At 43.4% G+C, this 27,561-nt stretch overlaps 1 protein-coding gene across 1 annotated transcript in view; it reads right to left on the reverse strand.

The window, feature by feature from the left end:
* Positions 1 to 27,561, reverse strand: part of KIAA1549L (KIAA1549-like ortholog) — a 138,342-nt gene that overhangs the window by 101,784 nt on the left and 8,997 nt on the right. The window contains exons 5-9 of the mRNA XM_011965560.1: positions 26,679 to 26,812; positions 18,688 to 18,850; positions 16,947 to 17,006; positions 9,463 to 9,614; positions 2,542 to 2,713 (exon numbers count right to left, since the gene is read on the reverse strand). Of these exons, the coding sequence (XP_011820950.1) occupies positions 2,542 to 2,713; positions 9,463 to 9,614; positions 16,947 to 17,006; positions 18,688 to 18,850; positions 26,679 to 26,812 (681 nt within the window). The remainder of the gene's footprint in view (positions 1 to 2,541; positions 2,714 to 9,462; positions 9,615 to 16,946; positions 17,007 to 18,687; positions 18,851 to 26,678; positions 26,813 to 27,561) is intronic.

A 27,561-nucleotide genomic window follows, 5' to 3' on the forward strand; every position in this document is an offset into this window, starting at 1 on the left:
CCATGACAGCATCCCCTCAATATTCAAACACACACCAATTCAAGCTTTCTAGCTTTTGTTTGGGTTCTCAATACCTGGGATGCCATAGAGCCCCTCCAGCAACTGCCCCAGATTTCCTCCCCTTTGCTGTCACTGCTTCCCCACACTTTGTTCTTCTTCTCAGCCCATCTGGTTGCAAAACCACTCCTGCTAAGGTCACAACCTCCAACCTCTAATCTCTACCCTATCACTCCCTGCCTCTTGGGAATATACATCAACACAGCTCTCTCCCTCCCCTGAGATCTGCTGTCCTTGCTTGCTTGCTGAACCCCATGCTCTCCTCCCATCTCCCTGGCTGCTCCTGGTCAGTGTCCTCTGCTCGCTGTCACTCTTCCCACATGTGGATTCCCCAGGGCTCAGTTTCTCCCTTTTCTCTCTCGCTAAACCCACCTGGTTATTCTCACCTATTCCCTTAGCTCTAAATGTCACCTATATGTTGATGACTCCTGAGTTTGTCTTCTGAGATCCACGTGGATGTCTAGTAGACATCTCACACCTAACATGCCTACAATCAAAATCCCAGCTCCATCTCCCCTGTTCCCATTCCAACCCCACTTATCCTCTTTGACCTGCACCTTCTGCATCTCAAAAAATGGCACCACAACCAATGCTCAAGCCAGCACCTACGAGTCACCCTTGATTCCTCTGAGTCCCACTTCCTTCCCTGGCTACACACAGAATCATTATCTTGCGCCACTGACTCTGTCCCCTGAAATATCCCGAATCTGTTCACTTCTCTGAGTGTGCACTTTTAGTACCTTCAGCTCTCGCCTGGGCACCTGCAGTGGTTTTCACTCCCGTCCTCTATGATTTATTCCTCACCTGGAGAGGGGGAGAAAGAGCTGAGAACAGAATGCTCTGGAGTCCACATAAAGATGATGTGGCAAAACAGATGAAGCAAGCTGTTGAGCGGGTGAGGACGGAGCCCACAGGGAGGGAAGGGGAGAGGTGCAAAGGAAGAGAATCTTGGTTTAAAATGTCATTTTGAAAAACAAGATTGCAGAGAGTGACCATCGTCATTTCTAGACAAAGTTGTGCCTGTGAGGATGTGCTGGCCGAGCAAGACAACACAAGGTCTGGACCATCACCCTGGAAGCAAAAGTAAACTGGATGAAGACAAGAGCTGAGCAGGAGAGGAAGACCAAGAGCCAGGTGTCAGGGACTTGGAGAGCACAGACATAAGCTAGGAAAGCAAACCCACGGGAGATGACCTTTCCTGCCTTCACGCTCAGTATGCTGCCAAATACTAACATTTCTACCACCCAATCTCTCACCTTCACACCCTTTCCCCTTCCCCTACTCTCTTTATAGCTTTTGTTTGGGTTCCCAATGCCTGGGACGCCATAGAGCCTCCTCACCAGTCCTGCCACTTCCTGTCTGCTCCCATCCTAGACACTGCTGACCAATTAAGTTTCCTAAAAATGGGCAGTTCCAATGATATTACTCCTTAGCTCAGAAATCTTCATCAGCACCCCACAGCTGATCAGAGTGTGTACTATCTCCTTCCCTGTCATTCAAGGCCTTAGTCTCCAGATCAATACACCTTTCCAATTCCATTAACTCTTCCATGGGTGTCAGCGCCCCAGGCAACCTGAACTAGTTTTCAAGCACACCTGGTACTTTTCACCTCCATTCTTTCGCTCATGCCGCCCTCTCTTTCTGGAATATGCACACCCTCTTCTCCCTCTGCTGAAATCTTCAAGTGTCATGTAGTTAAGAACACAGGTTCAAAGTCAGACAGACAGACACATGTAGATTAATATCCCGGCCACCTAAGCACTTCTTCTGTGATGCCAAGCAGGTTATTTCATTTTTCTGAGCCTTGGGTTCCTTTCCTGTGGTTTAGATCTGAGTAAACACTGCCCCAATGAGAATAGAAAGTGAGAAAATCTAGGTGAAGTAACTAGCATAGCAGCTGCCCCAGGGGAGGGTATTCAAAGAGACAGCTATTATTTTTAACATCCTTCCTCTGCTCAACCTTTCCAGATGCTCCTTCGAAGCAAACCCTCCCTCTGCTGACCCTGTATCACACACTGCCTTTTGCAGCACTTTCCTGTGTTAGGTGCCACTGCACCTGCATTAAGTCTCCCTGCTCCTTAAGGGCAGGAGCCAGGTCTCGCCCACTTCCATACATCCTGCAGCACTAAGCGACTTCATGTAGAACTTTATAAGTGTTTGTTGAATCAAATTATCTTTAATCCCCCTGGCATACAAAAATAAACTCAGCTACAGTGATTTTCATAGCTGTTCACTAGATTATGCTGAGGAAGAAGGGGGGTAGGACTTGGGGGCAAAGTAATATCATTGCCATCCTTCCAATATCCAAAACATATCCCTTATTGCTCGAAACAACACAGAAACATAGCTGATTGATTTAAGACCCTTCCAGAATACAAGTATATTTAGCTCTGAGACCATTAACATGAGTTTGGGGAATCATTTTGATTTTCAGGAAACATTTAATGGCATTAAAAAGACTGAATAAAAAGACCATCCCCTTACGGTCAGCTTGCAGAAGGACAACGTGATGCAGGGTCAAGGCCATCCTTTGGGAATCAATGGTGCTCAGGATCTTGGCAGCTGCGGTCCCCAGCAAAGGCTTCCCGTTGTACAGGGTGTAGTAAGTCAGCTCCGCTGGGTCCTTCGGGCCTGGGACACGCTGCATCTTCACCATCTTTCGGAAAAAGAGAGGCCGAGTGTTTGCAGGGCATCTTGCACGGACCCTGCAATCACCCAGGTGATCAGCAGATGTTCCTCTCCCGACTGCTGAAGCCTTCTGTGGCTAGACGCCAACCTTTGCATACCTCCCTATATATAGCCTCTCAAGAAGCCTGCTCTCGCTGGAGCAGGAGACTGGGAGGAGAAAAAAGGGTTTGAAAAATATGAACATCTGGAAAGAACAGTTTGCGGTTGGAGAAGAAAACACAGGATAGTGATGTCTCCCAGCATCCACAGAACTCTGGCCTCATTTGAAAATAGGCCTCTGCATTTAATTCAGGGCATGTTAGGTTATTCTCAAACAGGACTGTTAATTTCAAATATCTGTAATTGCCAGAGAGGGAGAGAAATGAACTTACATGTCTGCAATTCAAAAGATCTCTGATAAAAGCACTACTTGGAAACCCAATGTTCTTTTTCTAAAATAATGGTTTTGCTTTTTGTCCTCTAAAAGTTATACATATTCACTGTAAGAAAATTTGAAAATATGGAAAAACATCAAGAAATAAAATAAAAACAATCTGTAATCCTTCTATCACAAGCTAATTACTGTTGCCATTATAGAGTATTTGCTTCCATTCTTTGTTCTTGCCCACACAACCCATTTCCTTACTAGTTTACAAAATTATTTATCATAGTCTATATACAATATCTTGCAATTTTTACTTGCATCTTTAAAGGACCTTAAATATAACAAAAGCATACACATTTATTTTTACATGGCATTCTGATGCATACCTCATAAACTTATTTAAATGATCTTTTATTATTAAACATTTAGATTGTTACTAATTTTTTACTACTGTAATTAACAATTGATAATCACAAATACTAAAACTTAAGTTTCAATACCTACATAGTGTTCTACTGTATGCATGCTTGGTGAATCAAACTAACCCTTTATTATTGAACATTTGGTTATCAACTTTTTGCAGTTATAATTAACAAATCATAAATAGTATAGTATTTTCCAAAGTTTATATTACAGATTATGAATTTCACAGGATATTTAAAGATATTATAAAAATGTTTATAGCAACATTGTTTATAACAGTAAAAAGACTAAAAATAAAAAAGTTGTTAATGATAGGTTGGATAATGAGCTATTGTATACTCACACAATGAAATACTATAGTGTAGTGGTGAAAATGAATGAACTATGGTTATTCATATCATTATGGATGAATACAAAAGCCTGATGTTGAGTAAAAGGAACAAATCACAAAATATAAAGTTAAAAATTAAGCAAAACTACCTAATATACTATTTAGAGATACAGTCATGGGTAGTAAAATCTATACAAAAAATATGGGAATGATTTAATACAAAATTCAGATTCACTCTAAACTCAGAGTTTAGAGATTCACTCTTCCTCAGAGAAGACATGTAAAAGGCTTTTGGGATAAGGTAAGGGTAATGTTCTTACCCTTCAGGTTGTGGATTCTTATCATTGTCCTTTAAACTCTGCATCTTTCTTATACTGTTTTGTGTGTATGCTATGCATAACAATTAAAAAATAGATATTATTACAACCCAATAGAAAATGGGGGCAAAAGAGCTGATCAGACACTTCACAAAGGAAGATGTCTGAATAACCAATAAGCACACAAAAATGCTCAATGGGGAAATTCAAATTGAAACCACAAAAGACCACTCTATACTCACCAGAATGGCTAAAGTAAGAACTGATAACACCAAGTGTTGCTGAGGAAGTGAAGCAACTGGAACACCTGTCTGTTTGGTGGGAGTGCAAATGGTGTAAACACTTTGGAGAAAGGTCTGGAAGTTTCCTATAGAACTAATGCACACCAACCCTATGAACCAGCAACTGCAGCCTATATACCTAAGATGAGTGAAAGCCATGTGGTCACCAAAGGACTTATGGAAGAAGGTTCACAGCAGCCTTGTTTAATAGCTACAAACTGGAAAAGCCCAGGTGTACATCAACAGAAGAACAGATAAACAAACTGTAGTATATTCATACAAGAGAATATTATTCAGCAAAAAAAATCTGAATAAACTACTGAATAACATAACAACATGGATGAATGTCAAAACACTACACTGTGTCAAAAAAGATTTATACAAAAGAGTATGTACTGTAGAATTCCATTTATATGAAATGCTAGAATGTCAAAATCAATCTATGATTTAGAAGTATGTGAAAATGTATGTTAAGAAAATCTTATGGAAGTGTTTGGAAATGATATATGTAATCAAATATAAAATAGTAACAGTATAATGTCAATTGTAAAATCTAGATAGTGATATGTGTGTTGACTATAATTTTATCAACCGTTCTACAAGTTTGAAACTGTTGGCCAGGCACAGTGGCTCGTGTCTGTAATCCCAGCACTTTCGGAGGCCAAGGTGGGTGGATCACTTGAGGTCAGGAGTTCGAGACCACCCTGACTAACATAGCAAAACCCCATCTCTACTAAAAATACAAAAATTAGCTGGGCACAGTGGCACACACCTGTACTCCCAGCTACTCAGGAGGCTGAGGCAGGAGAATCACTTGAACCTGGGAGGTGGAGGTTGCAGTGAGCCAAGCTCACACCACTGCACTCCAGCCTGGGTGATACAGCGAGACTTTATCTCAAAAAAAAAAAAAAAAAGGTTCATAATAAAATGTTGGGAATATATAGATATTACTTAAAAACAAGGGCTTTTTGACATTTAAACTTGGAAACCAGTATGTTGAAGAAAATTAAGGAGATGTCTTTACTTCAGGTCTTTTTAGAGCTTTGGTATGCAAATAGGCTTTGGGACTCTTCAAGAAGGGGCTTTAAAATGCAGCCTTGCCCACACCAATTTGGCCAGAGAGCCCCTTTTCCCAAGAACACTTGATAAGATCATGATATAGTACAAATTATATGTCCCCTCCAAATCTCATGTTGAATTGTGTATTCCCAATGTTGGAGGTGGGTCCTGGTGGGAGGTATTTGGGTCATGGAGGCAGCTCCCTCATGACTTGGTGCTGTCCTCACAGTAGTGAATGAGTTCTTGTGAGATCCGGCTGTTTAATGTGTGTGGCACCTTCCCCCACCCTCTTTCTTGCTTCTGTTCCTGCCATGTGAGACCTGCTCCCCTTTCATCTTCTGCCATGCTCGAAGCTTCCTTAAGCCTTTCCGGAAGCAGATGCTAACACTATGCTTCCTGTACAGCCTACAGAACCATGAGCCAGTTAAACTTTTTTTTTTTTTTTTTTTTTGAGACGGAGTCTTGCTCTGTCGCCCAGGCTGGAGTGCAGTGCCCAGATCTCAGCTCACTGCAAGCTCCGCCTCCCAGGTTTATGCCATTCTCCTGCCTCAGCCTCCCAAGTAGCTGGGACTACAGGCGCCCGCCACCTCGCCCGGCTAGTTTTTTGTATTTTTTAGTAGAGACGGGGTTTCACCGTGTTAGCCAGGATGGTCTCGATCTCCTGACCTCGTGATCCGCCCATCTCGGCCTCCCAATAAACCTCTTTTCTTATAAAGCACCTAGTCTCAGATATTTCTTTATAGCAATGCAAGAATGGCCTAATCACTTTCTAGACACTCTCTGGAAAACACTATCCTCACTCTTTTGTCTTTGTGTTCACCTGTGTGTCCTTGTCCTCAAGATTAATTTCTTTTCTTTTCTGAGACAGAGTCTCGCTCTGTCACCAGGCTGGAGTGCAGTGACACGATCTCAGCTCACTGCAACCTCCACCTCCCGGGTTAAGGTGATTCTCCTGCCTCAGCCTCCTGAGTAGCTGGGAGTACAGGCGTGCACCACCATGCCCAGCTAGTTTTTGTATTTTTGGTAGAGATGGAATTTCACCATGTTGGCCAGAATGGTCTCCACTTCTTGACCTCGTGATCCAACCACCTTAGCCTCCCAAAGTGCTGGGATTACAGGCGTGAGCCACTGTGCCTGGCTGAGATGAATTTCTAGGAGTCAGTCTGTGATCATCTAAAAGTTTCTTGTCTAAATTCCTCATTTTCCCTCCAGAAAAAGTCATACCCAATTGCTGTGTTTGAAAGTGCCCTTTTTGCTCCACACTCATCAATACTGGATCGTAGCATTTTACTAATCTTTGGTAGGTGAAAATGGCATCTTGTGGTAGTTAAAACTTGCCTTACTTCAGTTACAAATTAAGTCGAATATTTAAAAAATTTTAGTGGTCATATGTTTCCTCTTAGGCCTCAGTTTTCCAAATACGTTAACTAGAGAAATATCTTTAGATTCCAGACAGTTAAATCTCCATATTCATGAGGGTAGCTCATCTTTTAAAATGATCTAAGCCCAGAAGAAAGGCTTCAGGGTAGAAGCATATTGTAAGCCACATAAAGTGAATTTTTTGGGGAAACTGGGGCATGTTATTCCTTTCCCTAGTGGAAAAGGAGGTGGGGAAAGTGTTAGTAGAATCTGGTAGAAGTTGAGTGACCATTCAAATATCTAATAGCTTCTCTCAATTTCAACTTAATAGTAAATTCTTCCTGCCAAGATTTCTTTAAGGGTATGTTACAAGATGATCTACACCCTCTGTAAATTACGGATTTGCAGAAATAAACCCCTACCTGCTTCCCTCAGACTTTCCAGGCAGCTAAAGGGGCCAAGTGCACTGAGCTCTTAGAAGAAATGAAAGAGGGCTGGATGTGGTGGCTCACACCTGTAACCCCAGCACTTTGGGAGGCCGAGGCGGGTGGATCATGAGGTCAGGAGTTTGAGACCAGCCTGACCAGCATGGCGAAATCCCGTCTCCACTAAAAATACAAAAATTAGCTGGGCACGGTGGCGCACACCTGTAATCCCAGCTATTCAGGAGGCTGAGGCAGGAGAATTGCTTGAACCTGGGAGGCAGAGGTTGCAGTGTGCCAATATTGTGCCACTGCACTCCAGCCTGGACAACAGAGCAAAACTCTGTCTCAAAAAAAAAAAAAAAAAAAAAAGAAAGAGAGAAAGAACACCTCTCTGGGCCCTTTGGCATGCAAAGTGTGTTAGATTTCTTAGGTTTACAAATAACACCAGGGTTGTATGGTGGCCCCTTCTCCCCCTTTGGCTGATGCAAATCCCAGTTCCATTATGTGAGCACCAGTGACTTTCTTCCTGTCATTTGGAAGAGTGGAAATGATAGAGCTCACATGGAACCTACAAAGGAGAACTCACAAACCTCACATGCGAGTTTAACCATCACTTTACCTAGTGATAAGGTCATTCCAGACCACAAAGACTTTTAGAACCAAAGCAACATCCAATAGGACAAAGGGCCAAATTCACCAACTGCGAATGGAGGGACCTGGAGTCTCCATCAGGGGCATGACGATGACTCATGCAGGGAAGTGTGTTCATTAAGATGGGTTGTTTATACTTTCAAGATTGCCTGGGGACAGGATTTGCACACAGACTATGCTAATAGCTGCAATTTCCTTTAAAATGCTTACTCATAGACAGTGTGATACTATGCATGTGTGCTATGGTTCAGTTACACCCGAGATGTGGTCAAATCATCAATCAGGGGTTCACATGCCAGGGGTAGTCTGCTTGATTCCAGTTAGGAAGTCCCCATTCCGGAGGCAGCTACCAGGAGTGCTTCTCTAATTTGACATCATGCTAACAGGGCTTTGTTAACTAGCGCAACATATTAGTTAACGAAAAGTTAGACGTGAGTTCTCAGTGGTGACAGTACAATTCAAGATAGGTAGACCTGGCTAGAATACACCAGAGAGGTTCCCATTCTTGCAGGAACTGGCTAAAGTATCCAGAGAGGTTTAGAATCTCTCCTCCTGGGGATGGCTACTGCCTTGATTGGGTGCCCTCAGAAGCAGACCCTGAGAAGAGCTGAGTGCTTCTAGTTCATCTGAGAGGTGCAACGAACTGGCAGGAGGGTGAGGAGGTAATACAGGAATGGGAAGGAGCCTACAAGGGGTGCGTTATTAAGCCAGTTACTGCAGTCAATGACTAAAGCTTAATTCTGTGGGAAAGCTTTGAAAATGATCTAAAACATACATTTCAGAATTCTCCCAGCCAAGAAGTGAGAGAACCAGGTTATTTATAACTCTGGTAATTCCCAGGCACTTCCAACCAGCATGGCATGGGCAAAGGAGGTTTTGACATCTCAAAAGTAGCCCTCTGAAAAAGATTCAGAGGCTGGCTGTTGGAACTCCAACTGGAATGCACAGAAACGGTAAGGGGATGTGGGCTGGATACAGCTAGTGTCGCTACACTCCTCCAGCCTAAATCTCTACATCGTCAGGTATCCACTATAAGCTTGGCGGGTTCTGTTTGTTGAAACTGACTACACACAGGTAACAGTATCCTGTCTCTGGAATAATGGTGCATCTGCCATTCAGAGGAATGGAGATGAAAGGGTCTAAAAGGACAGAGAGCTGGGACTTCATTGAGCTTACTGAACAAGTTGATGATGAGTCTGTCCTTGCTTACCAAGAATTTTTTGTTTCAAAAATATCTGCCAGAGTACAGATTTTGTACTGAGACTTCCTTGTGTTATAATCTAGTTAGTGACAATGTTGGAAGAGCAGCAGACTCTCACCCTCCTTCATGTTTTTGATGGTTATGACCATCAATTCCCAAAACCTAACAGCAGCATTGATAAAATGGCTGTCAGTTTGCAGCATGGATGCTCCTCTGTGCACACTGACTTATTTAGTCCCAGGAAGCACACTCCCCATTCTCCACCCCCAGTTATTAGAAAACCCCAGTGGCTCTGTATACACCTACCTGCACAGTGTAGCTTCCCAGGGTGGTGGCCCGTTTAAACCGCCGGCCTTGTTGCTGGGACATCATGAATAGCTGGGCCAGGCGCTGTTCCATGACCCGGGCAAAGCTCTGGTTGTGCAGGCCCACCAGCGAATTGTCCACACCCTGTAGCACTGTGGATGCAGAAGGCAGAGGAGAGGCTCAGGAGGCAGGTTTTCTGCTGATTCAGTAAGCACAAGCACCACTGACCCTGCACAGGCCACCAAGGGTCCCTGTGTCCTACCTCATGTTAGGGCCTGGCCATCCTTACCTCATTTCACCTTCGCGACAGCCCCATGACAATCATTATCCACACATTATAGATGCTGAAAAGATTAAGTGACTTGTCTGAGGTCACACAGCTAGCAACCAGCAGAGTCAGGGTCCAAATCCAAGCCAGACTGTGTAACTCCAGAGCCTCGGCTCTTTGCTCTGTGAGCTGTGACATTGCTAATGTTGGTGTATTTAACTCAAACTTCACCTAAGATGATTATCTGTGTTGCTAAAAGTCCACATGGGAACACAGCACAGCTGTAGGTATGGTTAATGGGTATTTTTGCTGGTTTCCACTCAAGGTCTGGCTCAGAGCTATTCCTGTTTTCTTCTGGCTTGTCAACAGCTTTGCTGAGGAATCTGAGCTCCATCCTGCAACTCGATCCCTTACATCTGGGCAGACTACCCTGTGCAGTGTCCTCATCTCTGCCTCCTCTGTGGAGTCCTTTGAATGCCCACCCTAAAGCTACCCAGACCCCTCAGATGCTCTCTCATTCAAGAAGAGGATGGCTGAATGGAAAGAGTGGGCCATCTCTTATGGCACTTGTCAATTCAGGGAACCTCAGGCAAGCCACTGGCCCTGAGTCCAAGTCCTTCTCTGTAAAAAGGCAATAGGAAAGTATACATTGAAGGGGTGGCCTGCCCCTCCACGCCTGTGGGCCTTTCTCGTCCCACTCTTTTCAGGTGGGATGAGAGACTGAGAAAAGAAAGAGATACAGAGACAAAGTATAGAGAAAGAAAAGTGGGCCCAAGGGACCAGTGCTCAGCTACCGAGGACACGCTCCAGCACTGGTCTCTGAGTTACCTCAGTATTTATTGATCATTATCTCTACCACCTCGGAGAGGCGGATGTGGCAGGACAATAGGGTAATAGTGGGGAGAGGGTCAGCAGGAAAACATGTAAACAAAGGTCTCTGTGTCATACACAAGGTTAAGAAAAGGTGCCGTGCTTTGATGTGCATGTACATAAACATCTCGGTGCATTAAAGAGCAGTATTGCCACCAGCATGTGTCACCTCCAGCCTTAAGGCGGTTTTCTCCTATCTCAGTAAATAGAACATACAACTGGGTTTTACACCGAGACATTCCATTGCCCAGAGACTAGCAGGAGACAGATGCCTTCCTCTTATCACAACTGCAAAGAGGCCTTCCTCTTTTATTAATCCTCCTCAGCACAGACCCTTTACGGGTGTCAGGCTGGGGATGGTCAGGTCCCAGGAGGCCATATCTCAGGCTATCACATAGGGAGAAACCTTGGACAATACCTGGTTTTCCTAGGCAGAGGTCCCTGTGGCCTTCTGCAGTGTATTGTGTCCCTGGGTACTTGAGATTAGAGAATGGTGATGACTTTTAACAAGCATACTACCTTCAAGCACTTTTTTAACAAAGCACATCCTGCACAGCCCTAAATCCATTAAACCTTGAGTCAACACAGCACATGTCTCTGAAAGCACAGGGTTGAGGCTAGGATTACAGATTAACAGCATCTCAAGGCAGAAGAATTTTTCTTACTACAGAACAAAATGGAGTCTCTTATGTCTACTTTCTACATAGACACAGTAACAGTTTGCTCTTTCTTTTCCCCACATACATCACAGCCAACATAAGCCCAATGAGTTCTAGGGTTTAAATGAGACAGGATATGTAAAGCGGCTTAGAACATTGCCTGCTGTGAGGAAGGTAAAGAGGACACCCTTCTTCCCCATCCTTTCTCCACCATTAGGCTTCATCTATAGCCAGGGCATCCGTGGTCAACGGGTACAGCATGAATGATGGTTTCAGCCATGGCCAATGCAGGGAGGACGGTTTTCAGGACCACTAGGGCTGTTCTAGGACTGCTGTGTTCACTTACTATCAGGGCGACTCCCTTTTTCTGTCTACCCCCAAAGTCCAGTTCTTGTTCCACATCCTTTGGGAAACATACTTCACCCCAAATACACAAAGGCTGCCTTCAAACATAGTCATGTTTAAAATTAAAAATGTGAAAAACAAATCTCATTTTCTTAAAGAGACCAAAACTTGCAAGGGTTGGGAAGATGAGATTTTTCATTTAATAGAGTTTGTTCTACCAGAGCCCATCCAAGGATCAACATTACCATCCACCTACTAGGATATGGAAATAGCTTGGAGGTGAAGAACGTTATGGCATCCAGTACAACAGGGGGCTGCCAGCAGCCAACACTAATGATCACATTCCATACAAGCCCAGATAACCGTATAGAGAATGTTTAAATAGATCAAGCGAGAAAGAAACCCCACAGCTAGGTCTCTGAAATTACTTCTTTGAAGCCATGAATGCCAAATAATCCCCCTGGAGGGTATAAAGCAGTTCTTTTTCTCTTTCTAGGGCCCTGGTGAGACACTCCCAGCTCATGCATCAGCCAAATTCCTACAAATTCATAAAACAAAGAGTTGTGCTGTTCCCACTGTGTCAGGTCCCAGAGGACCCCCGGAGTCCCTCATGACACAGCTATCAGATCACGGAAGGGCTGGCCCACCTCTTGTCCCCAGACAGAAAAGCCCACGTACTCGCTAGTTCAAAGATGGCCCCTCTAGCAAAATAATAGATCAAATGACCGAAGTATTACTTCTAAGTTGTCCTCTCCTGACCAGTGGCCAAGAGTGAGAGAGGGGACACAGGACAATCAAGAGGTGCCATCGAGGATTATTTCATGGGAATCTTGGTGATGCTTCAAAGGCAGACATCAAATAAAGGGAATAGTCAAAAGCCTCCAGGGGACAAAAAAGTTCTGGAAATAGCAGTGGTGGTTGTACAATATTGTGGATATACTTGATCCCACTGAATTGCACACTTAAACATGTTCAAAATGGTAACTTTTATGTGAGTTATATTTTACAATAAAATTGTTTTCTTCTTTCTTTTGAGGTAGGGTTTCTCTCTGTTGCCCAGGCTGGAATGCAGTGACAGGATCACGACTCTGCAGCTTCGACCTCCTGAGCTCAAGCAATCCTCCAGCCTCAGCCTCCAAGTAGCCTGGACTACAGGCATGAGCCACCACACCGGCTATTTTTTGTTTTTGTAGAGATGAGGTCTCACTATGTTGCCCAGACTGGTCTCAAACTCCTGGACTCAAGCAATCCTCCCATCTCAGCCTCCCAAAGTGCTGCGATTACAGGTGTGAGCCAACACACCCAGCCAATAAAAATTTTTCTGAAAAAAAAAAAAAAAAAGCCTCCAAGGAAGTACCAGAGGCTGTGGGAATCTCCCACAGAGTTACAGGGGATCAACTGGACAATCTCCACAGCTTCGTCACCACTCTTTGCAAAGAGAAAATGTGTCCTTCTTAGGGGGCAGCTGGGGAAGAGCTGGAGTTGGAGGCAGGGCCCTGAGTCTGCCTCCTGGCTTCCCCTTCCTGAGTATTCTCAGGCAAGTTGCTGAGTTTCTCTATGCCTCAGTTGCTCATCTGAAAACACAGGCATCACAATCTACTACTGATCGTGTCATTGTTAAGAAAAGATAATTCAATAAAAAATGCTGCTAGCCTGGTGCTATCATTAAGGCCTCGATGGAACAGCAATAAATGGTAGCTGCTGTTGTTACAATGTGCCCCTTCTTTGCTAAACACAGAGGAAGAACACACCTGTCAGGCATGGAAATGTGTCCCAGGACATGGCTCCTCCCATTTTCCCTGAAAAATGTGGCAGGCTCAGGCTCCTCAGCCCTCCCTGTCCACCTGGAAGGCAGCAGAAAGGGACATATACCCCTCTCTCTCGCAGAGACACAGAAACCACAGAACCACAGAAGTTCAGACCCGGCGCAGATAACCAGGAAGACACCAGCCCCGCAGCACATCAGTCAGGGCCCTGGCCCCCCAGTGACTCAGTTTAGAGGAGTTGGGCATGTCCCCAGCTGTGTTCAAAGGAGCTTTATCCAGAAGATTCAATGACTTTCACATCACTATTCTCTTATTACTTCTTTATTCACAATCACACTGGGCTCTACAACTCAAGTGATGGGGCCTGGTTCAGCCTTCTGTACTCAGGCTAAGTTGTTTTATTTGCGGTTGGATCCTACACATTTAGCACTGAAAGAATCTTAATGCTCAGCTAATACCTCTCCCTCCTCCCAAAAAAGGAGAATGTGAAGTCCACATGGCCCGAGTGGCTTGAGCTCAAGGACACACTAGGTTAGAAAAAGGCAGAGCTGAGACCAGAAGAAATTTTTCCGTTGCTGGGTCGGGGATATTTTGCCTCTGGCGGGTGAAATAAAGGCAGACGGATAAGCCTGAAATGGGCTCTCCCCTCTGTCTGGCAGCAATATTGAATCTGCACATTTCTATCTTGCCTCGTATATACAAACTTCACTGCAGGACCCCTGAGTGGCAGGGTAGCCTCTAGGTTCTCTGTAAAGAGACTTCAGGAGTCACTTTCAGCCAATGATTTTTCCATCGAGAAGGGACCCACCCTCTGAGGCAGGAGAAGTATGCACAGTTTGCAAAAACCTATTTAATATAAGTTTAGTTGGAAAACAGATGAAAACATATCAGCATTTTATAATACAAACTACAGAAAAGAGAATTGGCTCCAAATCCTCTTGCCTCTTGGCTGTTAGAAATGGGCAGAAGACAGAAAGCCTGTGATGCGTGTCTGGGGGTAAGGGCTGAACAAAGCCTCATAGGTCCCCATCCCCTACCCTTTTGGTAAATTATGGGGCAGGTTGCTTGGTGGCTACCCAGGGGTTCAGAAGGTGCTCACAGTTGTCAAAGGGAAGACAGGATTATCATCCTGAGACCTGGTTCCAGCCCTTCCCATGCACTAACCAACGGATCCAGCTAGCCCTAAACACAGTGATGGAAGCCACTGTTTATTCTGAACACCAACAGCAATAACAAATAAGGGTTTCATAAGTGAGTGGGCAGAGGGCTAAGTCTGAGGAGAGTCCTGAAAACAAGACCTGGAATGGAGATTTTGATTAAGGTTATGTTACCAAAATAGAGGCAGGGCAAGACACGGGTAGATGAAGAAAGGATGACATAAGAGGTTGTCAAGGACAGCCTGTGGTGATGGGTGAATGCGTTATCAATTAAAGTTAATAGAAGGGAGGAATATCTCCACCTTCAAAAAACATCATTCCTTGTAAAGAAAACATGATTTTGAAAATGTTACATAAGCCGCTAGCTCCAAAAATGTGTTGCTGGGTTAGCACTGTTTTCTCTCTTGGGCACAAACTCTGGTGAGCTGATTTTTTTGCTTGCCTTCTTAGCAGGTAAAATGATTTCTACATACCGATGGCTCTGCAACGGGGGGAAAGAAATGCAATGTTCTGCAATTTAGAAGAGTTCTTGAGCAGGCTTCATCCAGCAGGGGTGTACAGTCCTTAGTATTTCAGGCAGCAGTCCATCTGCTGCTTGCTTGGGACTGCAAGTGAGAGAGGGGATGGGAGAGGACAGAGGGGAGGTTTGGGACCAGGTTGCTCACCCAGGCACATCTTCCATGACGTGCAGGATCTTCCTCCATCCTGTTACAGGCTGACATGTGTTCCCCCAATTCCAATTCCTTTTTTTTTTTTGAGACAGTCTCACTCGGTTGCCCAGGCTGGAGTGCAGTGGCACTATCTTGACTCACTACAACCTCCGCCTCCTGGTTTCAAGTGATTCTCCTGCCTCTCAGCCTCCCAAGTAGCTCGGATCACAGGCACCCGCCACCACACTGGGCTAATTTTTGTGTGTGTGTGTATCTTTAGTATATATGTTGGTCAGGCTGGTTTTGAACTCCTGACCTCAAGCAATTCACCCGCCTCAGCCTCCCAAAGTTCTGGGATTACAGGGGTGAGCCACTGCACCCAGTCTGTCCCCCCAAATTCCTCTGTTGAAGCCCTAACCCCAAGTACCTCAGAATGTGACTGTATTTGGAGATAGATCCTCTAAAGAGGTAATGAAGTCAGGCGGGTGTGTTGACTCACGCCTGTAGTCCCAGCACTTTGGGAGGCCAAGGCGGGCAGATCGCCTGAGGTCAGGAGTTTGAGACCAGCCTGGCCAACATGGTGAAACCCCATCTCTACTAAAAATACAAAAAAAAAATTAGCTGGGTGTGGTGGTGTGTGCCTGTAATCCCAGCTACTTGGGAGGCTGAGGCAGGAGAATCGCTTGAACCTGGGAGGTGGAGGTTGCAGGGAGCCAAGACCGCGCCATTGTACTCCAGCCTGAGCCACGAGAACGAAACTGCCTCAATAAAAAAAAAAAAGAAAAAAAGAAAAAAAAGAGGAAATGAAGCTAAAATGAGGTCATATTGGGGAGCCCTAATTCAATATGATGTTGTCCTTATAAAAAGAGATTAGAATAGAGACAGACCCAGAGGGAAGGGCATGTGAAGATGCAGGGGGAAGATGACTATCTCTAAACCAAGGAGAGAGGTCTCCGGAGAAGCCAATCCTGTAACACCTTGGCTTTAGACTTCTAGTCTCCAGGATTGAGAGCAGATAAATGTCTGTTGTTGAAGCCACCCAGTCTGTGGCACTTGGTTATAGCAGTGCCAGTAGACCTCATATACTTCTCCTCCTGTTCCTTTCCTTCCTGGCTAGGCTGGCCACTTTTCCTCCTACAAACATCTGTTCTTCAGCTCTCAATCCTTGTTTCTCCAATCCCCAAAACTACTGTCTGGCTTTTGAAAAACACAAAGAACTTTTTTGCTGTTCCATAAAGATCCACAGGAAAATGTCAAGGAACAAAAGAGAAAACGCCGCCAGAAGAACCCCCTTCTACTTCCAAACACCCTCACTGTCAAGACATGCCAGGATTGGTGTGGGTGCGTGTCGTGCCAGGGTGGAGAGGCAAGTGCATGCCCAGCCTTCCTCTAACTTTAATTTGGGTTTTATAGGGCAGTCCAAAAAGGCTTTCCATTTATAAACTGATAACTATTCACTACAAACTGGTGCCCTAGACCTTCTTCAGTTAACACTGTAACTTCTGATAGGGTCACTTTTTGCAAAGAGGAGGCCACTGAGTGAGGACTTGAAAGCTGTTTTGAATTTTTAGCTAATATTCATCTTCAGTGTGATGTTCTTTTCTTATCTCAGCTTATCCCATTCACTTCTGGTCCTGTAGAAGTAACTCCTTGACTTAAAAGACAGGAGCAAAGAAAAGTGCCAATCTGATTAATGAATGGTCTACAGTTTTAAAAAAATAAACAAATCTGAGAGCATGAAGAGGGGAAATAACAAAATAAGAGATTACCTGTGATTACCCAATAGTCTCTGGTTGTTTCTGATATGTCAAGGTTGGGATATTCCAGTGCTAAAACAAATAAGAAACATACCCAATTACTTTTAGAGGTTTGATTTGTTTCATTTTATTTAGTTAGTTATATTTGAGATGGGATCTTGATATGTTGCCCAGGCTGTTCTTGAACTCCTGGGCTCAGGTGGTCCTTGCACCTAAGCCTCCCGAGTAGCTGGACTATAAGCATGCGTTATGGCACCTGGCTTATTTGAAATTTTGTTAAGGAAAACAGATATAAATGACAAAGAGCAAGCGGCTAAATCCTGCTTTGTGATTCTTAGGGATTCCAGGACATATGAACCAAAACTATCTCACTGCTTAGAAAACCAAAAGACTCAATAAAGGTCCAACTTGTAGATGAAGAGTTTTCTAGGGTTTGTGAGTTTCTGCCCTTTCCGTTTTTTCATCAAAATCTTCTGTTCCAACAGAACACCTTCTTTATCAAGACCCACAGCAGGAACCTGTCTTTGCTGTGGCTTCTCTTAAAAAATCATCGGACCACCACTAACATTGTTAGGAATGATTATCTCGGATTTTTCCAATGTCAAGGACTTAAGTTTAGTAGCCAAATGCTTGTAACAAAAGGCCCATATTTCTTTACAAGTATGGGGCCTACTGGAGTTGATATATGCAAAGGGATTGGTACACTGCCTCCTCGCATATGGTTAGTGCTCAATAAATCGTAGCTGTTTTCAGAAATAAAAGGATGATGGAAAATGCTGACGTGTGACATAATGCCACCTTTTATGACATCATCTTTTCCCTAAAATCCAGAGTCATCTTTCCTTATTATGTGGACCTTTACAAAAGCTTGCCATTAAACAAACATTTGAAAAAAATTCTGAGTGGCTGCCATGTGCTAAGTACATTCATACACATTATCTTGTCTATTTACAGTATCAAAAACAACTCCAGAAAGAAATTATGGGACAATTGTGCTAATATGTATTTAAAAATAAACTTGCCCAGCGACCTTGTGAAAGGTAAGAATGTTTAAGTTTAGGAGTATAAACCTTTCCATCCTTTGGCTACCAAATAAACATTTGGATACAAAATGTAGCCTGCTGCATCTTTGAAGTCTATGCCTATTGCATGGTAATGAGGATTATGTAACTGAAACATTAGAAAAAGATGAGGCCACAAGACTACAGGGACCTCAGCAACTGAAGTCACACCATGGACTGCAAATGAGTTACATTATGATATCTGGAGGCAGAGCCGAGCCTCAAGGTCTGGGAACCTTTGCTGATGGCATAAGAGGGAGAAAAACCATGGCAACCCAGATTGCTTAGAGATCGGTTGCCCTAGCAGGCAGAATTGTAAGCTCAGAAGGCAGACTGCTTGGGTTCAAACCCCAGGTCCCGTGGCTTACTAGCTAAGTGAGAGCGGGTATCTCGTGAAACCTCTTAGAGCCTCAGTTTTCTCCTCTGCAAAATGGGGCTAATTTTGCATCTGTCTTATAGGGCAGGTCTGAGGATTAAATGAGATAAGAGAAATGCAAAGGACGAAGGAACCTAGCAAGTGCTTTCTTTGATGTGTACTAAGCTTTTTCTCAATTCAACCTTAATCCGTCACATATTTTAGCTGTCACTTTATGATAAAGGTGGTAATATGTGGCCTGGCACTATAAATGTTTGCTAAATGGAGAAAGGTCCCGGGGAAACATTTGGGTCCCCGTAGGCATGGCCATACTCACGTTCAGCAATGGTGAGCGGCGGATAGGTGAGGTAGAATCCCACCAGCTCAGCCGAGAGCTGGCTGAGGAGGCTGCTGGCGACGGTGCCGTTGAGGAATGTGCTCTGATTGCCCACGACGTACACCAAGGTGACTGCCTGGGAGGCATTGGACGTGCTCACAATCTGAATCAACACAGGAGAAAAGGGGAGGGAGACAGGCCAAATAAGACCACGGTGTGTTTCATGGAGGCCATGGGAGGGGGAGGCTAAGCAGGAGTTGAGGGAAGGAATGAAAGGGGGTCGGGGAAATAGCAAGGAAGAGACAAGAGTAACCGTCATCATTTCTGATTGCTTGCTGCGTGCCAGGCAGGGTGCTAAGGGCACGTCATCTCATTTAATCCTTACCACAACCCTAGGAGATGTATCCAGTGAGGACTCCCTTTCACAGATGAGGAAACCGAGGCCCAGAATGATCAAGGGACCAACTCGAGGTCACATGGCTAATAAAGGACGGAGTCAGGATTTGAACCAGGTGGTTTGACTCCAGGATCTTAATCACTGGTATGTGTATCTTTTCCTGGGCTAAATAGTCTTAGGTTACTTTTACGATTCTGAAAATATAAAATAGAGCATTGCAATGTTACATTTAAAGAAGGCTCAACTGCTCAGACAGAGAAAGCCTGAGTCAAACTTTCAGGGAATTCGAAAGTTGAAAGGACCAGGAGTGAACAGAGCTGAAAACCAGTCTGGTCACAGGCAGAGTGACAGAACCTAATTAGAAAAGGAATTCAGTGGCCAGGCACAGTGGTTCACACCTGTAATCCCAGCACCTTGGGAGGCCGAAGTGGGCGGATCACCTGAGGTCAGGAGTTCAAGACCAGCCCAGCCAACATGGCGAAACCCCGTCTCTACTAAAAATACAAAAATCAGCTGGATGTGGTGGTATGCACCTGTAATCCCAGCTACTCGGGAAGCTGAGGCAAGGGAATCAGTTGATTCCGGGAGCTGGAGGTTGCAGTGAGCGAAGATTGTGCCCCACTGCACTCCAGCCTGGGAGACAGAGCAAGATTCTGCCAAAAAGAAAAAAAAAAAAAAAGGAATTCAGAAATATAGAATATGGTTTTTAGAGAGCAATTACATTTCCTTGTGGTCTATTAATTCAACATTGAATGTGTAAAACATCCTATGAGATGGCATGGTTTTCTTTTCACATTTTGTCTAAGCCAGTTTTTCAGTCGCTGGAAAATGAAGCTTTCTGGGTCAATGTATGAACAAAAATATCCCACAGATGAGATTTGAAAAATATCGTTAGTAGGAAGTCATTCAACTTGGTGGGGACTTTTTCTGTGCTGGGTGCCTTCCCTTCTCCCTCCAGATCCTCCTGCCACCCACCCTCTCTGCCCTGTCTGGTGCCCCTGGAGGCAGACCCTTGTGGACAACCCCCATGGGCTCCACTGCCTTTGGGAGGATATGGGAGGGAGGGAGGAGAGTGAGGTCAAAGTATTGATGCCGAGGACTCCCTCCTTGGGGGTCAAAGCTCACTCTCATCAGGCAGCTGAACCTTGAACCCTGCACCCATCAGGTCCCAGCGGTTAGAGCTTTGGGTACTGTACTGCTCCTGCGGTTTCCCCAGAGCCTGCCCACTCTTCTTTCTACAAAGCCACCTGTAGGTGAGTGCAGCCTCCCTTTCCTGTCAGGACACTGACTAATACCCTGTCTTTACCAGACCTTTGGATGTTCAGATATTAACATCTCTGCCACCTTCCCGTTAAAAAAATTTTTTTACAGGCTTTAAAAAATGATACATAATATTTATCTATATGTAGGCGGTACATGTGATATTTTCTTACATGCATAGAATGTGTAATGATCAAGTTAGGGTTTTCAGGAAATCCATCACCCAGGAAACTATTGAGAAGAGCTCTTCATTTTATTTCTCACTGTTTCCCATAAGTGGGAGATCTCTCTCTCTCTCTCTCTCTCTCTCTCTCTCTCTCTCTGTTTAGAGACAGGGTCTCACACTGTCCCCCAGGGTGAAGTGCAGTGACCTGACTGTAGCTCACTGAAGCCTTGAACTCCTAGACTTAAGCGATCCTCCCACCTCAGCCTCCTGGATAGCTGGGACTACAGTAGGCACACGCCACTACTCCCAGCTAATTTATTTCATTTTTGTAGAGATAGGATCTCACTTTGTTGCCCAGGTTAGCCTCAAATTCCTGGGCTCAAATGATCCACCCACCCCAGCCTCCCAAAGTGCTGGGATTACAATTGTGAGCCACCACACCTGGTCCCTTTTTAATTGTTTAATCCAGAGCCTATATTCCCATGACTAACAATAAACTGAAGCAGTATGTCTGTTCAACTCTGACTCTCTCCTCTGAAAGTATTTCTGGAATGTGGTTTAGCCTCTTCCCCAAGGCATGAATACCTGTGGTTAAGCATATTCTTTCTGAAGGTACCAAAAACAAAGGCACTTCTTTCTGAACAATTCAAAAAACTTCACCATACGGCCACCTGAAAAAATAATAACTAAAAAAAAAAAAACAACCTTTTCAATCTTTATCTCTATTGTGAACATTCTATGTTTTACCTCTCAACAAAACCAAATCCTGGCTGGGTGTGGTGGCTCATGCCAGTAATCCCAGCACTTTGGGAAGCCGAGGCGGATGGATCACTTGACCCCAGGAGTTCAAGGCCAGCCTGGGCAACATGGCAAAACCCTGTCTCTACAAACAATAGAAAAAAATTGCCAAGCATGATGTTGCATGCCTGTAGTCCCAGCTGCTTGGGAAGCTGAGGCTGGAGGATCACCTGAGCCCAGGAGTTCGAGGCTGCAGTGAGCCATGATTGTGCCACTGCACCCCAGTCTGGGAGACAAAGTCAGACCCTGCCTCTAAAACAAAATGAAAGGAAAACCCAAATCCTACTGGAGCCCGAGGAAACCTACAAAGTTTGCAATGTGGGTGCCTCTGCATATACTACACTTGACCGGTTAAGTTTTAATTATTTTTTTATTGTGGTAAAATGCACATATAAAATTTAACCATTTTAAACGTATAGTTCAGTGGCATTAAGTGTATTCACACTGTTGTACACAACCATCACCACCATCCATCTTTAGAACTTCTTTACCATCCCAAACAGAAACTCTATACCCACTAAACAACTCCTAATTTCTCCCTCCTCACAGCCCCTGGCAGCCACCACTCTACTTTCTAGATACCTCTTATAAGTGGAATCACTTATTAATTTGACAATTCTAGATACCTTTTATAAGAGAAATCATACAGTATTTATCCTTTTGTGGTTGGCTTATTTCACTTAGCAAAATGTCCTCAAGGTTCATCCATGTTGTAGCATGCATCAGAATTTCCTTCCTTTTTAAAATTTTTCTGCATTCCAATCATCCATTATTTCCTTCATTTTTAAAGGCTGAATAATATTCCATTGTATGTATATATGCCATTTGATTATCCACTCATTCATTAATGGACACATGAGTTGCTTCCACATTTTGGCTGTTGTGAATAACGCTACTATGAACATGAGTGTATAAATACCTGTTTGAGTCCCTACTTTTAATTCTTTTTCGTATATACTGAGAAATGGAAGTGCTGAACCATATGGTAATTCTAAGTTTAGTTATTTAAGAAACCACCATGCTGCCTTCCACAGGGAATGCACTATTCGACATTCCCACCAGCAATGCATTAGGGTTCCAATTTCTCCACATCATCGCCAACACTTAGGACTTTCTATTTTTTGAGAATAGCCATTCTAATAGATGCGAATAGGTATCTCATGGTTTCGATTTGCATTTCTTTAATGATTAGTGATGTAGAGCATCTTGCCATGTGCTTAAGTCATCTGTATATCTTTTTTGGAGAAACGTCTATTCAAGTCCTTTGCTCATTCCTTGTTTTTTTTTTTGTTTGTTTGTTTTTATTATTGAGTTGTAGGTATTCTCTACATATTCTGATTATTAACTGTTTACCAGATATATGATTTTCAAATCTTTTCATTTATTCTATGAGTTGCTTTTTCACTCTGCTGGTGGTGTTTTTGGATGCACAGAAGTTTTTAATTTTGATGAAGTCTAATTTGCCTTTTTCTTTTGTTTGCCTGTGTCATGTCCAACAAGTCATTGCCAAATACTGTGTGTCACGAAGTTTTTCCCCTATGTTTTCCTACAAAAGTCCTATAGTTTTAGATCTTACATTTAGATCTTTGATCCATTTGGAGTTATTTTTGGTAGATGGTGTTAAGTAAGGATCCAACTTCATTCTTTTGGGATCACATGTGAATATTCAGTTTTCCTAATGTGTTAAAAAGACTGTCCTTTCCCCATCAAATAGCCTTGGCACCTTTGTCAAAAAATATCTGACCATATACAAGAGGGGTTATTTCTGGGCTCTCTCTTCTATTCCATTTGTCTAAATGTCTGCCTTTATGCCAGCACCACATTGTTTTGATTACCATAGCTTCGTAGTAAGTTTTGAAATCAGGAAGTGTGGGACCTCCAACCTAGTTCTTCCTTTTCAAGATTGCTTTGGCTACTCACAGCCCCTTGAGATTCCATGGGAATTTTGGGGTTAATTTTTCTATTTTGATAGGAATTACATTAAATCTTCAGATCCCTTTGGGTAGTGACAATCAATATAAAATCTCCCAATCCAGCCAGGTGTGGTGGCTCACACCTGTAATCCCAGCACTTTGAGAGGCCGAGGCGGGTGGATCATGAGGTCAGGAGACTGAGACCATCCTGGCTAACACAGTGAAACCCCATCTCTATTAAAAAAATACAAAAAAAATTAGCCAGGCGTGGTGGCGGGCGCCTGTAGTCCCAGCTACTCAGGAGGCTGAGGCAGGAGAATGGCACGAACCTGGGAGGTGGAGCATGCAGTGAGCCGAGATCACGCCACTGCACTCCAGCCTGGGCAACAGAGCGAGACTCCATCTCAAAAAAATAAATAAATAAAATAAAATCTCCCAATCCATAAGCACAGGAAGTCTTTCCATTTGTTTGTTTTCTTTAATATACTCATTTTTTACAGGTAAGAAAAGTGAGGTCATTCTTGACGCATACTTGAGAATAGCTCCAAAAATAAGAGGCCTACAGGTTCAAGGTCAGGGCACTGGTCCCTGAAATTCATGCCCTGTCCCCCAATAGAAGCGGTTCCTACAGGGAACACTTTCCTGTCACCCTTGAACTCTTAGACTCCTGCAGCCTCTAACCTCATCTCTTACTTATCCCTCACTCATGCCATGATTCATTTAGCTAAGAAGAACTATAGGCTGATGGAACAGAAAGCTGTTGTTTGCCTACCCAGCATCTATCCTCCCTTCTTGATAGCATCACAGTTTTCCTCGGGGAACCACTTCTCCTCTTTGCTCATGTGTTCTGGATGGGGCTGCCCCACCTGGGTTTCAGGAGCAGTCAGGCCTACTTCATTGGGACATTTAATTTCCTTGGCCAGTTAGTGATCCACAAAGGGCATAGTAGGTTCAATGAGAGCAAATCCCAGGAATTTTACTGGAATGACAGCAGGAAAGGCACTTTGGTCCTACAAGACTGTAAGCAACAAGGATGAGACAAATCTGGGGTTGTGAGGGGCCACCCCATGGGAGCCACAGACAATGCCAGTGTAGAGCAAAGCCAACCAAGAAACGAAGAGAGAGCTTGATGAAGACATCATCTAATCACCTGGATACAATTATGTCTGAATAAATAAATATGAACCTTTCAGTTACATGAGCCAATCACTTCCTTTTTGCTTAAGCTTCATCAGCTTAGATTCTGTCCCTGGCAACCGAAAACATCCTAATTGAGTCCACTGTAATCTAGTCCCTAATACCAAACTTATACAAGTTTTTAAGTCGGTTTTTCAATGACTCTCTGAGCAAATTAATTAAATATTTACATGGTCTTATTCCACAAAGGATTCAAGGTGCCTTACAAATTATATATTATACAATATAAAAGGAAAAGTTATTAATTATAAAACCAGGCCCTGGTGAAAGACAGCCCCAAGGGAACATTAGCATGCAGTTACCATGCGTAATACAGGGGCCCTGAGGGTTACTAAATCCAGGCAACAAATTTGGCTCTGGGCTTCCTGTCAGCCAAGGCAAAAATGGAAACAGGGTTAACAAAAACAGTTCATCCAATTATCCATTCATTTCAAGAGCTGTTTAAATGTTCAAGAGCATCTAAAATCTATTTAGATGTAATCTTCAAACCACCTCCTATCGTCTTTTCCAAGGAAGGTTTGTTACTTGATCTATAAAGTTTCCTCTAATGGTCCATAACTACCATACAACACCACAAGGACGCTTCTTAAGGCCAAGGGCAGCTTATCTTGGTGTCCTTCCCAGTGCCTGATAAATAGCAGGCACTCAATAAGTCTGTGCTTCCTGAATACAATTAAAGTATGCTGTGCTGCCAAGATCTAACTAGGCTCACGCACCTGTGAGGATCACAAATCCAATCACAAAGAAAAAGAGTTGCCACAAGAGAGCTGAGTCACACTCCTTACATAAATCTTCAGTCTGTGACACATTTTTAGATCTTCATCTAACATGAACCAAATCATAATGAGATACTTCCATCTACACTTTGGATGAATCTAGAACAGGAAAGCTGCTCACTCACTCAAGTTAAACTGTAGGCTTTCTACATCATATTGGCTTTGCCGATAATTCACTTATGCTAAATGTCCATTTTAAAACCACTGGGTCTAATTGCAAAGGCTTTAGTTCAGTAGTCAAAACAGAGACATTGAAAAGAAGAGTTAATTGGGGGCTAGATGAATGTCATTAAGAGGCATCTGTCCTTAGTGGGATATCTATGTAATTGAAAAAAAAAAAAAAAAAAAAAAAAAAGGTCTGAAAAAGGCTTTTGGTGACGTGTACATTGTTAATCCAAAAAGCTGAGATACAGTGACCCAGGTGTGATGGTTCATGCCTGTAATCCCAGCACTTTGGGAGGCCACCAAGGGAGCCTAGGAGTTTGAGATCGACTTATGCAATATATGGAGACCCCATCTCTACAAATAACTAAAAAAATTTTTAAAGGGCTGTTTAAATGTCCAAGAGCATCTAAAATCCTGTCCCCCAATAAAAGCAGCCCCTACAGGGGACACTTTCCCATCACCCTTTAACTCTTAGACTCCTGTAGCTTCTAACCTCATCTCTTACTTCCTCCTCACTCACGCCATGATTCATTTCCCAGGGATTTTTCCTGGGAAAGAATTCCGTTGTTTGACACAGGCTTCATTAAGGACCCCATTTCTACATTGCATCGATGTGAGTATAGCGTAGTGGATAAGAACACTGGCTTTTGACTGAAGTCCTTCTTCCATTCTTTACTAACTGTGTGACTTTCTGGAATTTTCTTAGGCTCTCAGTTCTCTGTGAAATGGGAGTAAGAATATCTCCGAAAGATGTCTTAAGTATTATGTAGCAAAATATTTGTAAAACACTTAGCACAGTTCCTGGCACATAGTAAAGACTTCAATATAAAATGCATGTGTATGTGTGTGAGTGGGCGTGTGTGTGTGTGTGTGTGTGTGTGTGTGTGTATGTCTGTGTGTATGTGTGTTGGCATGTGTCTAAACTAAGGTGACTGGAATATAAGCCAATGCCTAAAATCACAGAATGGGCAAATCTTGGTGACTTAGCTACTTAGAATTGATTCATTTATTCATTTTATATTAGACATTTGACATATACAGGACAGACTAATTCAACTTTTCAAAATAATAAACGTATTAGAAAGGCCTGAGAAAGCATCCCATGGGGAAAGAAATATAAAACCCAAACCACAATAGGCGCACAGTGACACAGCATCCCTCCTGTCATGGCCAGATCCCAGACATCCTCACCAATGTCTGAAGTGCAAAGTTACATTTATACATGGTAGCTCTGAAAGGGAAAACTCAAGTCATTTCTTGCCAGAATCTGCATTGTGGTTGTCCGTCAACTACACAGCCTGAAGCACCCTCCTCCCTACCTGAATTGTCAAGTTGCTTTTGGTATTCAGGACTTTCCTCTCGGCATCCTGGAATGCTTTCTGCAGCCTCTGTTCCATTGTCTGAGCAAACTTGCAGGACTGTATGTTGTCCGCTTGGCTCACAAACTGCAGCACTAGAATGAGAGTAGTCAATCAGTGTTCACCAAAGCTCCATGCCTCAGTTCCTTGGATTTAACGGTGGTCATTATATAAAACAGCATGATTTCAGATGAGAGGAATTACGCAAATAAATAATAAGGCCAGACAAGGTTTGATTGTAGTTTTGAAAGTGGCTCTTAAGATGATTTATAAGACAGAAGAATTAAAAGCACGATCAAACCAGAGATTCCCTCCAATGCAAAAGATTTTATGATTTTATCTGATTGGAATACGTAGACATCTGTTCGAGACTGACAAATCATAATCTAAGAGAGATCGTGCCTTCTGTTTCTTCGGAGGGAAGAAAATCAATTGACCTCCATTGCTAAGTTGATTGAGTGTTTTGATTTTAAGAGTTTCTCCACTCCTGTAGTTACAAACTTTGCAGACCAGAAATCACCAGAAAGTCTGAAAAAAATATATTCTAAGACCTAAACTCAGAGATTCTCATTCAGTGGCATCTGGAACCCATTGCTCCAAACTATAGATTTTTTTTGCACGTTCCACTATTATTAGTATCCACTGATAATATAGAAAGAAATATAAAATATAGTACCTGGTGCTCAAAAGTACTAAGTACATAAATTGGGAAGGAAGGCTTCTATGATAGAACATTTCTAGCAAATCTAGGGTTGAAAGAGTTTAGGCTCATGTGCAAGGAACTTGGAAATTTGATGAGCAGGACCCCTTGAAGAAGATTCACAGGGACTTTAAAAAATGACAT

This window comes from Mandrillus leucophaeus, unplaced genomic scaffold (genome assembly GCF_000951045.1).
Source record: "Mandrillus leucophaeus isolate KB7577 unplaced genomic scaffold, Mleu.le_1.0 Scaffold73, whole genome shotgun sequence".
Lineage (NCBI taxonomy): Eukaryota > Metazoa > Chordata > Mammalia > Primates > Cercopithecidae > Mandrillus > Mandrillus leucophaeus.